This window comes from Onychostoma macrolepis, chromosome 12, assembly GCF_012432095.1.
Source record: "Onychostoma macrolepis isolate SWU-2019 chromosome 12, ASM1243209v1, whole genome shotgun sequence".
NCBI classification, from domain to species: Eukaryota; Metazoa; Chordata; class Actinopteri; order Cypriniformes; family Cyprinidae; genus Onychostoma; species Onychostoma macrolepis.
The window spans coordinates 24,080,837-24,093,836 of record NC_081166.1 but is presented as its reverse complement, the minus strand read 5'-3'; the positions used below and the strand labels follow the sequence as shown (position 1 = coordinate 24,093,836).

Sequence of the window (13,000 nt, the reverse complement as noted above, 5' to 3'; positions counted from 1 at the left end):
GGATGCCATGGTCTTCGGGGCCCTCAGACGACACTGCATCACTCATCGGCATGATTCTGTAATTGCCATTACTAAATGGGCCCAGGAATACTTCCAGAAACCACTGTCTGTAAACACAATCCGCCGTGCCATCTGCAGATGCCGACTAAAGCTCTATCATGCAAAAAGGAAGCCATATGTGAACATGCCCCCGTCCCAACTATTTTGAGACATTTAGCAGGCATCAAATTTGAAATGAGCTCATTTTGTGCATAAAATTGTAAAATTTTCTCAGTTTAAACAAGTGTTATCTATGTTCTAATATGAATAAAATATAGGCTCATGTGATTTGAAATTCTTTTAGTTTTCATTTTATTCAAACTTAAAAAATGTCCCAACATTTCTGGAATTCGGGTTGTAAGTTGCTTTGGATAAAAGCGTCTGCTAAATGACTAAATGTAATGTCAATCCAAACTAAGCTTGACTTGAGCAATATATTCAATTGGGTAACTTTTTAGAGACCATATTAACATGTTTTTGCTCCACTAACAAAAACAGTTCCAAATGAAGCCAAAGAAGCTCATCAACAGCTGTATGTAGTGGTGTTTAATTCCTCAGCCCAGTTGTTCAAAAAGTTAATATGTAGCCTGTAGGGGAATTTACAGTTAAACCCAAGGACCAGGTATGATGAACAAAGACCAGTAGTCGGAGATGCAATCAATTGAACAATTTACTGAAGAAAATAGTTTGCAGTTTCATCAGCAGAAGTCAGCTTCAAAACTCTCAATGGAGTTCGTAGGCCGCTCTGCGTACATGTTCAAGACACCAGTAATTATACTCTAACAGAGGTCACTAATTACATCAATACATAGGTAAGCAAGATTCTGGTTGGTCGAAACATAGATAAACTAAGAAAATCTCCACACATGGACGTAAAACTCGAAGCATATCTTCTAGTGATTAATTTGGTGACAAGTGATCAGAGGTCAGATGCAATAGGTCTCTGCAGAGATGTATATCTGTTACCCTGGACATCAGGGTGACGGAAAATGATGGTTTCCTCATAGGGCTCTCTCTCTCTGCATCTAGCTGCAAAGATAGACATTCACACACATACATATACACACACATACTAGGCAGCAGCTAGTGAGGCTGGGCAAACTCACATCCAGGACTCTCTCCATCAGCACTGGCGCCCTTCATGGATGTGTTCTCTCCCCACTGCTTTTCTCCCTCTACATAAATGACTGCACATCTAAAGACCCCTCTGTCAAGCTCCTGAAGTTTGCGGATGACACTACAGTCATCGGCCTCATCAAGGATGGAGACGAGTCTGCTCACAGACAGGAGGTTGAGCAGCTGGCTGTCTGGTGCAGTCACAACAACTTGGAGCTCAACACGCTTAAAACAGTGGAGATGATAGTAGACTTCAGGAGGAACCCCCCTGCACTCCCCCCACTCACCATCATGAACAGAACTGTGACTGCAGTGGAGTCTTTCAGGTTTCTGGGCACCACCATCTCTCAGGACCTGAAGTGGGACATTCACATTGACTCTATTGTGAAAAAGGCCCAGCAGAGGCTGTATTTCCTCCGCCAGCTAAGGAAGTTCAACCTGCCACAGGAGCTGCTGAAACAGTTCTACTCTGCCATCATCGAGTCCGTCCTGTGTTCATCTATAACTGTTTGGTTTGGCTCAGCTACCAAAACAGACATCAGAAGACTACAACGGACAGTCAGGACTGCTGAGAGGATTATCGGTGCCCCTCTACCCAACCTCCAAGATCTTTATATCGCCAGAGTGAGGAAAAGGGCTAAGAAAGTCACTCTGGACCCCTCACACCCAGCTCACTCTCTCTGTGAACTGTTGCCCTCTGGCCTTCGCTACAGATCACTAAGCACCAAAACAGCCAGACACAAGAACAGTTTTTTCCCCCAGGCCATATCCCATCTGAACAACACATAACACACCCCATTACTGTACATCTGTAAATAACTCGTCAAACCTTCATCCATACATAGGACATATGCACATTCACAGTTCTGTCTATGGACATTTTTTATTTTCTGTATATTTTTATTTTTATTACTGTTGTTATTTATAATTTATTGTCTATTCTCTTCATTATTAGTGTTTTTATTACCTTAATTATATGCTGTCTGCACTATGTTTGTACTTCTGTACTGGAAGCTCCTAACACCAAGACAAATTTCTTGTGTGTGTAAACACACTTGGCAATAAAGCTCTTTCTGATTCTGATTCTGACATACGCAGAGAACACTTATCTGTACTACAAGGTTGCCGGGCTCTGCCCTGAATCTTATCAAATTTAACTATACACACACAATGAGAGCAGCTTCTTTAGAGAGTAAAAAGACAGACTAAAGCCATATTCAACTTATTTTCTAACATGCATAAATGTAACTTTGATTAATAATTCTTCAAGAAATATTATAATTAATATTATTATGAAGGCCATGGTAGATCTGCGATCCACTCCTTCAGGCTAGTTACATAAAATGCTTAGACTAGTCTTAAATAGTTATGTATCAGTAGATTGGTCTGATTGCATCTGTTGTCCTGCTGATGTCTTTTGGACCAGATATCCTGTACAGTTCGGTTTTTGAACAACATACTGAAGGATTGATCCAGATCAAAAACCAAGACTGGATTACATGATTAGAATCTTTTTCTTTTTTCTTTTGAAAAGCCCATTTTCAGGATTTGATCCAACCCGACTGCCAACAACCTATTACTGTTGAACAACCGTTTAATACATTGGTTAAGTGAATTATTCACGTACACCATTGGTTTTCAAACCTCTCCATGAAGTACCCCCAGCAGCACTGCACATTTTGTATGTCTCCCTATATCTGACACACCTACTTCAGATCTTGCAGCCTACACTAATAAGCTGATGAGTTGAATCAGGTGTGATAGATGAGGGAAACATACAGAGGGTGTTTCTCAAACGGAAGGCTGGATCCTACCGAGGCTGCGTCCTTCCTAGTTCAGTCCTTCAGAGTCTTGTAGGCTAGACTCGTCCTCATCGGCATATAAACGCTAGAATGAGACGCTCTAGTAAGTGCGCGTCACGGCACAAAAACACTAATAAAACTTAGTTTTGGAAAAAAAACCTTTGTATTACAAATCTTTATGTTATTTGGCTTTCTATTAATGCAATACAATGAAAAACCGCCATCTATGATCTCCCTGTGGCATAAATTATTGGCAGTTTAGCGTATAGTAAGTAATTTACACCAAAACAAAAGATAACGTCTATCCTTTCATGTCCGAAAACATTATTTTTGTCTTAGATTTCATAATAAATTCAGACAAGCTCAGTACTGACTCGTTTTTTCGTCAGTTTATTTTCATGAAATGGAATGGGTACAAAGGATTGTGGGTGATTGAAGGTCGCGGAGGATACATCCCATGTATCCTTCAAATTCAGCTGAAAGAAGGACGCGAGACGAAGGCTGTCTTCCGAGGATCCTCCCGATTGAGACGGCCTTCAGCGACGTTTGATGACGTGGCAGCCGAGATATGCAACCTTTGTAGGATGCAGCCTTCCTTTTGGGACTGTATTCATGTAGCTACTTTTTGGGAGAAATTTTGTCTGTTTGTACGTGCTTCTTTATTAGTCAACTTTTCTTTGATGTTTAAGGATGTCTTATTTGGATTTTATAATTCTGACCAAAATTTAAAAGACAAATATTTTCTTATAAATCTATTTATTTTTCTAGCCAAGTTTTTTGTACACAAGTGTAAGTTTTTGTCTGTCAAACCTCTTTTTATAATTTTTTGCAAAGACCTTAAATGTTATTTGGGTACCATCTCTTCTTCTAACAATGCCAAAGCATTAAAGTCTGTTACAATCTGCACAAAGTATAATATTTCAGCTTTTTTGTAATGAAAACCAAAAGGGTCCCTAGGCTTTTCTCTCTCTCTTGAATTTATTTTAAGTTTTTGTTACCCCTGGCTCAATTTTATTTGTATTTATTTATTTGTTTATTTTTATTATTATTTTTTTAATTTATTTATTTATTATTATTTTTTTTTTTTACTTGCTGTTATTTTACTTCCCTTCACTGACTTTTTGTTTTCTGTATTAGTGTTTATTTTTGCTCTTAATTGTGACACTGTACTTGATGTTATATTTGTTCAATAAAAAAAAAAAAAAAAGGATTGCGTAAACATGGCGGCCTACATGTTAAAAAAAAAAAAAAAAAAAGGATGCAGCCTTCCGTTTGAGAAACGGCCAAAATGTGCAGGGCTGGGGGTACTCCAGGGCATGTTTGTGAACCACTGATTTACACAAAAGACGCCACCTACTGGCCATATGATGTGACCTGGAGAGATAAAATGAGAGATTTGCAGCCTTTCAAAAAACAAAACAAGTGGAGTGATACTAACAGTGTGAAGTGTTCCGGCCTCTTCCGACTCAAATTCAAGGACCAGAACTAAAGGGTCTGGTTTGATCAGGGCTACCATGTTTCAACAGACTGCACAAACCGCCCAAAGAGTGCAGATTCTCAACTCAGACTCTCTGAAGAATGAATGATGTGCAATTATTAAACCATCATCCCAGACGACACATAGGGTGATGATACAAGGGGCCACTTTTTTGAGCAATGTTTCTTGGGCACTTTCCCTCTGAGAATGGGTAGCAAATTTCTATCTGGATACTTTAGATCGGTTATGGGCCCTGTCTCACGGCAACATTAACCAAAGCTGCCCGGCATCATTGCTCAAAAAGTTGAGAAAATTTTAAAAGTTCGAACAGCACAGCACTCTGGGAGTCTATGCGAGTCACGCGATGCACCGCTAGGTGGCGCGTGTACCTCAGTTTTTAAACGTTATAATTAAGATCAGTAACTTTGGTGCATTTTGTTCAGCATGCAAGGAATAATCTCAAATAAAATATTATGAATCAATAGAATTTCATAATTAAAAAATACTGTGAGAATCCCTTCCGCAAGTGAACTGAACAGGTAGGCAGTCTGCCACATTGTGTCACTGAAGTAAGCCCACACCCTTCACAAACTCCCAAATGGATGAGGGCACTGCAATGAGCACACATTTTCGCACACAGGGACACATCGCTATGGAAGTGCACTAAATGAAAACTAGTTTTTTCTGTCATGTTGCGCGTGGCAGTCGAATCTGCGGCGGGTCTGCCCAAAAAGAAATTAGGCAGTCCAGACCCCATCGCATCTGTGGTGTTTAAAGGTAAGGAACTCCTCATGTGTTTCCTATTAGCCATTAGACAGCAGAATAACGGCACCGACTATTAGTTTTGTTAATTTGATGGATTTCTAATCATTTTAGACGAAAAGAAGAAAACCAAGTCCGTTAGCAGTGAATTAAACCCAGTGTGGAATGAGGTTTGTTGAGTTTTTATACACTTGAACGCTAATTACAGATGAATGGAGTAAAGTTCGCTGTGTATGTAAACTGCGAATGCACATACTGTTTATTTAATGAGATTATAATTAACCGAGCATATAACTTCTTGCATATTAATCCTCTGCATAGCGCATTTCTTCAGTGGCTGTGAGAGTTTGTGAAGTTTTGAATGCTGTTTTCCCTTTTAGACGCTTGAGTTTGATTTAAAAGGTGTTCCTCTTGATTCTTCCTCCTACATTGAAGTGGTTGTGAAAGACTACGAAACTCTTGGCAAGGACAAGTAAGTTTTTTTTCAAATGCTCATTTGAGTCATATACTCAATATTAACCAGTGTAAGACAAACAGTGTGATGTTGAACTTTTGCTCCCACCCTAATCAAACACAAGTTGTGTGACTAGAGAAGTTCAAGGCATACAGGACTTAAGAGTTTTGACCTACTGTATTTAAGAGGTGCGTTCTTAACAAAAGTGACTTGCAGTTCATTTAAATGCAGACAGAATTCAATACAGTTTTGCATCAGTTCATAGCCTTGGTTGATTGACTGATTCATTGATTCACATCTCTCTTGATGCATTTTAAGGGTAATAGTAAACAATGATAATCTTGGTTCAACACTGTAATACCCTGCAGCTCACACACCCTCACAACCGTGTTCAGACCTGCTCTACAATGCCATGAGGGGTGAGACGAAGGCGTTTGGTTCACAGTACTGGATGAATAATTGATTGTTTTTTACTGGTCTGAAATGCAGGCATTGCATAAAGACATCAATTGAAATAAATAGAGGGGTCTTAGAGAGCTTTATCACCATGCTGGGCTATATATTTCATGCTTTTCCAGTTATTCCAGATTTTCTTTCTCTCTCTCTCTCTCTGTGAGAACAGGAAATCCAATGGCGAACACAAAGAGGCGCATAACTCCTGCTGAAATTTACATTCATGCAATTACATGCAAATTGTCTTTTTGATGTCACATGGCTGTTTTAGGGTCTGTCAAAAATGTTTCTGAAGGCTTTTCTCTTAGCGTATAAAACCACTCCTTCATACTTCTTATGTTAAATACTTTAATCAATTAATGTAGTCATTCCTGATTTGAATAGTTCCATTATGTGCAATGACATGTCCAAAACATAATATAGTCAGATGTTACACTTAAGGGTAGTTCATAATTCACCCAAAGGATAGTTCACCCAAAAAATTAAATTCTGTCATGTTTTACTCACCCTGAAGTTATTCAAAACCCGTATGAGTTACTTTCATCTGCTGAACACAAGAGAAGATATTTTGAAAAAAATATCAACTCGTCTAAGTTGAGGGAAGAACATATTAGAATATGGAAAACCGGTGGCGTTTTCCTTTAAGAGAAGGAATTGTCACAGCCCAACATGGACTTCTGTAGTATGGAGGGAAAATACTATGGAAGTCAATGGCTACCAGCAACTGTCTGATTACAAACATTTTTTCCTTTAAGAGTACCATTATACTGATTTTTTTTTTTTTTTTTTTTTTTTTACTGTTTACCTGTTGCTGTGTTGAAAGCGCACTAGTTATGTTGTTATACAATAGCATGCAAGTAGTTAATATGGGGTAGTTAGAGTAAAACAATTTTTATTTATTTTGTCTATATGATTGGGATTTAAAGTGCCTCCCAGTGTTAGTGTTTACTGACTCTGAAAGGGCTGGTCTAGCAAATTTCTTTCCAGGATGAAATCACAAAATTTGGAGCAACACGTATCTAATAATCCTTATCCTCTTACAAACCTGATAGACAGAATTGTTTTGGTAAACAATAATATTTATATAATATTATCGTTTTTATTAATATTTTAGCATTTGAATTTTTATCTTGTTATGAGCGTTTGTGATTTTTATTTTATATTACTATCTAGGTCCGTCACACCACGGACACCACACACTATAGGAGCAAAACGGTTACATCTAGGATTTTTTTCCCCTCATGTTTGTGGTCTCTCACATTTTGAAGATCTTATAAGATTTTAAAAATATTTTAGTGTGTACCCAGCATAATGTTTGTGTGTTTTAATTTTTTTGTTTATTTTCATAAAATGGTTAGTTAATGATATAGGTTATGAGTGTCTAAGAATGTTGAGAAGATGTTGATCCAGCAACGGACTTGGCAAAATGTTGTGGACATGTTTATTTTGGAACAAAAGTAGCATTGTTGCATTTCAAATCAATTCTGTTTGAGAGTCTGGCAAATGAAGAGCATCACGGCACTGATCTAATCCAATGACTGCTTCCCGTAAGGCCAGAATTGTAGCGAACAACACATTTAGAGTTTAATTCCCAGTGAAATACTTTAGTGTTTGTGCTAAATTACAGGGAGGCTAAGATGTTTAAAGAACATTTTCTGTTTGATCAATGCTACCGAGAGGTTAGTAAATATTAATCATACTTGGAATCACCTCAGGTGAAGGATCTCAGAAGTAATATTCCATAAAGGAAATGGAATGAGGCAAAATGTGATTATGAGGGTGAGGGTGTGGTTACCTTCTTTATATATTTGCTTTGGCATGTATGTTTGAAACTTGGATCAAGTTTTGAATGTTAGGTTGGAGACTATGCTGGGAATTTTGCGCAATGCAAATGTTGTTTTTATTGTCATGGGATGCTTTTGGGAGGAATGTTTTATCAGATTTTTCATTCATTCTACTTTGGCTTCATTGTAATTTGAACATCTCAGAGGAAATGTTAGTTTAAGATCATACTTTCCCTGAAAAAAGCCTTAGCCGTAAGTGTTAAACGGATAGTTTACCCAAAAATGAAAATTGTCTTCATTTACTCATCCTTCACGTGTTCCTGTATGAATGTCTTTTCTTCTGTTGAAAACAAAAGAATGCTAGTAACCAAACAGTTGACGGTAGCCATTGACTTCCATAGTAATCCCCCTGCTATGCAAGTCAGTGGCTTCAAGTCAAATTTATACAGGTTTCGAAGAACTTGAGGGTGAGTAAATGATGACAGAATTTTATTTATTTATTTTCTGGTGAACTATCCCTTTAAGAGTTCTTATTTAAGAGCTCTTGCATTGAATTGTCAATAAACGCATGAAGAGTTTATTTGCAAAAACAGATAACTAATAACCAGACTGTAGTATGATTGAGAATCATTGGATTGCACAATGGAAAAAGCAAGATTTTTGAAAAGTTATGTTTTTGCAAATGAACTCTTCACATGTAGAGCAAATGTATTCGTAAATTTTTTATTTTTTTTTGAAAACCAATTACATGAATGTTGTGACTGAATGTATTTAATACAGTAGATTACTACAAGGTACAAGGCAAAATGAATTTAGGTGTAAATTCTTCATTAAACAATTCTTGCGTAAATTAACACTATAGGTAAAAACATTTGCTTTTCATGCACTGGTACAATTTGAGATTTTGGGCTTTATGTAATGTGAAGAAAACATCCGAATCACTTTATTGCACTTTATCTATTTGCTTCAGTAGATTTCCATTACAATACATATCTTTAAAAACTGCTTTCTCAAAATGCATTTTCCAGTGAGCCCGAAATCTCCAATTCAGCAGCACTTACACAGAACAAACTTTGATTTTATCTATATTCTGAAGGTTTTTACAGAGGGATTTGTTCAGTACTTTCCTAAACTTATCCTAATTATTTAAAAAAAATAAATCTATTTATGGGAATCTTTGCATTGAATTAAACGTTTGCATAAAATTTTGTGTTACCAGCAGAATTTTAAGACTTTAAGTTAATGGTTTTATGAATGTTATATGCAGATGTTTGTGCTGTTTGTTTCATGAACGCAGCTCAGCGTGCTCTGGTCTAATGTTTGTGGACGCACCCTTTTCATTATTGTCAAATGATATCACAACAGCCCTCTAATCAAATGTGTAGAGCTAACAGGTCAATGTTTTCAGAGGGTAAATGCTGAATGTCTCGTCGTTTGTGGTGTAAGAATTAATAATCCTGGATGCTGACTTATTAAGTGTCCTGTTCACAGTATTAATCTACATGGCATTATTTACTTTTGGAGGAGACCTCTCTTGTGACCTTGCAGAGTTAGATCACACAAACGCATTTGATGGAGTGACCGAAAAAAGCAATCTTCACTTCCTCAGTCGGATATATTTCAGATTTTTTTTTCTTTAGATATATAATGGATGACAGTGGTTGAAAAATAAAAGATTGGGGATATCTTCCAAAAAGGAAGTTGTTTATTTATTTATTTATTTTATTTTTTTATAATAGTAACTCGTGGATGATTAACAATAAGACCAGGAAAATGAATTCTGAAAATAAATAGGGTCAGACAGAGTGCACTTTTCCCTGACTGTTTTTAAATGCAAATGAAAAAGTCACACAGCAGCATTTGAAACATTATATGAGACAGATGTGATGTTTTACTGAAACATGGTACAGTTAGCCTGCTTGATTTTCCACAGGACTTTGTTTTAATTATATGCCTTTTTTTCTTTAGGTTAATTGGCTCTGCAAATGTTTCTTTAAAAGACCTTGCCAGTAGCCAAGTTAAGTCTCTCCCAGTGAAAAACTTGGCTCTAGTGGACGAAAATGGCAAGAGTATAGGAGTGAGTGCTTTTTTTTTTTTTTTGTTGACACACAAAAGAAAATATATTTAATATATATATTTGAAACATTTTGTTACAAGCAGGTACACTTGTAATCTGCACTCGCAGAACTCATTTACACGAAATGAAAATCTTTTGCATGCTCTTATTAAATGCTTTTTCCAGTTTGTAAAAATATACTTTCAGCTACCAAGAAGTAATATTGTCAGCTTTATTTAAACAGTTGATAGTTTATTGCGCAGCAGACTTCACAGGCTTAATTGACTGTTTAATTTTAATTTAGTCATCACATATACCTGACAAGCATGTTCACATAGTCATTAAAAAATAAATATTTGATCACCTAATTTGGTGATGAGCTTTGAATTGATAGCATCACTGTCAATATCTCCACATTGGACACTGTCAGTATTTATGTAATCTGTTTGACATTATTATGAGTTAATTAGCTGCATCCTTTTGCAGGCAACCATCAGCATGACGATTGGCTACGAGCCACCTGCCGGTGCCGTGACAAACCCACAGGATCAACAGGATGGTGGAAACACAGGTTAGCTGAGTTTGGTTTAATGTTTTTCCGAGTGTTACACAGATGACATGCTTGATGGTGTGAAAATGAAGTGTAAAAAATAAATTTTTCAAATACTTTATGGTTAGAGGTCAATTACAAGAATCTGTGAAGCTTATTTTGCAAAAAGTTATGTCTCACTAACCCATGATGTTCTGCATTATGTATTATTTTTTGGTTGATCAGCGGTGGGTGAAGAGGGCGATGTCACTGATGGTGGGGGACAGGGTGCAGTCACATCTCCTGGTGAGCCCGGCCAGAAAATTCGGTCTAGGAACAGAAAACACCTATTGGCTAATAAACCTCAGGACTTTCAGGTACGGGCTTGTCCTGTAGTCATTAAATACAGTATGGTTTCTATTTTAAATGCTGACTGTTTATGCTTATTAGTCATTTTAAAATGCCATTTCTGTCAAAGATCCGTGTGCGGGTGATTGAGGGACGTCAGTTGCCTGGAAATAACATCAAACCTGTGGTCAAAGTGCATGTGTGTGCAGACACACACAGGACTAGGATCCGGAAAGGAAATAACCCATACTTTGATGAGGTATACAGTTGAAGATTTGATTTATTTGTACTTTATTAATTTACTATTCAAAGGAATACTTCATCATAATTCAATAGATCAAATGTGACCTTGGACCACAAAACCAGTCTTAAGTCGCTGGGGTATATTTGTAGCAATAGCCAAAAATACATTGTATGGATCAAAATGATCCATTTTTATTTTATGCCAAAAATCATTAGGATATTAAGTAAAGATCATGTTCCATGAATATATTTTGTAAATTTCTTACCGTAAATGTCAAAACTTAATTTTTGATTAGTAATATGCATTGCTAAGAACTTCATTTGGACAACTTTAAAGGTGATTTTCTCAATATTTAGATTTTTCTTTTGCACCCTCAGATTCCAGATTTTCAAATAGTTGTATCTCGGCCAAATATTGTCCTATTGTAGGAAACTTTTTCCTCGTCGAAGCAGAGACCAGGAGACGTTGGGATATCTTTCATACAGAAGTTACTCTTTATTGAGAACTCGCTGTGCGTCGCTGCAGTCATCCAAGTCTAACTAAAGCAGTGATACATTGTTTATATACATTTAGGGGGCAGTAGAAATGGAGACAAAGCACCTGGGTGACGACCTTAAACAAAGCAGATGAAGTATTGAGGTATAGCAACCTGCCCCATTTAACCACTCCTAATCCAATCAGCATAACTGCCCAAAGATTGTCTGAGAGGTGAGAGTCTCCGAGAATGGCTCATTGGACTTACAATAAGAGAACAGGAACTGGCAGGAACCTCTTGCTACAAACTTTGTTTAACAGAATCGTTCATCTGATGTCATCATCTTCACCATAAATGCTAAATACAATGTACCTAACTTTTTCAGTTTATATACTATTACATTGGAACCTAGATTTAACATTTTATAAATTTGTAATCCAACACTATCATAACAAATACATATCCATACATCAATGGAAAGCTTATTTATTCACCTTTCAGATGATGTATAAATCTCAATTTCGAAAAATTGACACTTAAGACTGGTTTTGTTGTCCAGGGTCACAAATGATTCTGTTATTATGCACTCATCCTCACTTTTTACTAGTGAGCCTGTAAAAACATTTCAAAAATCATAAAAGTGGTCCACATAGTTGATAAGCTCTATTCCAATAAGCCAGTACTATAGCTTTGTGTGAAAAAATAAATATTGACGTTTTTGCGATTTTTATATTCTCTGCTGATTTTCACTGGAAGTAAAAAAAATAAAAATGAAATGAAATTTTCACTTTTTGGTGAACTATTCACCCAAAAATGAAAATTCAGTCGTCATTTACTTACCCTCAAGTTGTTCCAAACCTGTATGTGTTTCTTTCTTCTGCTGAACTCAGAAGATATTTTGAAGAATGCAGGAACACAAAAAAGTGAAATTTCAACTTGAACCGTCCCTGTTGAAATGTTATACTCTATGCCTGATTATTTGAAAATTCCTAAAATTGATGTCACTGAAAACTATATGTATCACTCTTTTCAGATATTCTTTTTTAACGTCAACATGTTGCCCTCTGAACTGTTTGATGAGGTTGTAAGCTTCCGGGTAAGAAAGTTGTTGTTGCTGGTCACCACTTTTTTTTTTTTTTTTTTTTTTTAATCGTTTAAATTATTGTATATTTAATGAAAAATAGAAATCTAATGTAATGAATGAGTTGCTGATGATGATGCTATTCTTCTTTTCTGCAGGTGTATAACTCCAATTCTTTCAGAGCAGACTGTCTCATGGGTGAATTCAAGGTAATTCAGTGAAATCCAAAGTGTATTTTCTTTTTTTTTCTTTTTTTTTTTTGTACGAGACCCACTCTGTTATTCAAAATGAACTTATGAATGCATTTCATTTTCTAGCTTGATATTGGTTACATCTATGATGAATCAGGTAATTTTCTGATAATCACAATATATTCATCA

The 13,000-nt window shown here is 36.5% G+C and overlaps 1 protein-coding gene across 3 annotated transcripts in view; it reads left to right on the top strand.

The window, feature by feature from the left end:
• The first annotated feature begins 5,014 nt into the window (after positions 1 to 5,014).
• Positions 5,015 to 13,000, top strand: part of myof (myoferlin) — a 30,220-nt gene continuing 22,234 nt past the window's right edge. For all 3 annotated transcript variants that reach the window (XM_058793862.1, XM_058793861.1, XM_058793863.1), the window contains exons 1-10: positions 5,015 to 5,211; positions 5,311 to 5,366; positions 5,577 to 5,668; positions 9,856 to 9,964; positions 10,430 to 10,514; positions 10,719 to 10,849; positions 10,951 to 11,079; positions 12,573 to 12,635; positions 12,779 to 12,829; positions 12,938 to 12,968. In XM_058793862.1, coding sequence (XP_058649845.1) covers positions 5,124 to 5,211; positions 5,311 to 5,366; positions 5,577 to 5,668; positions 9,856 to 9,964; positions 10,430 to 10,514; positions 10,719 to 10,849; positions 10,951 to 11,079; positions 12,573 to 12,635; positions 12,779 to 12,829; positions 12,938 to 12,968 — 835 coding nt within the window. In that variant the 5' untranslated portion in view covers positions 5,015 to 5,123. The remainder of the gene's footprint in view (positions 5,212 to 5,310; positions 5,367 to 5,576; positions 5,669 to 9,855; positions 9,965 to 10,429; positions 10,515 to 10,718; positions 10,850 to 10,950; positions 11,080 to 12,572; positions 12,636 to 12,778; positions 12,830 to 12,937; positions 12,969 to 13,000) is intronic.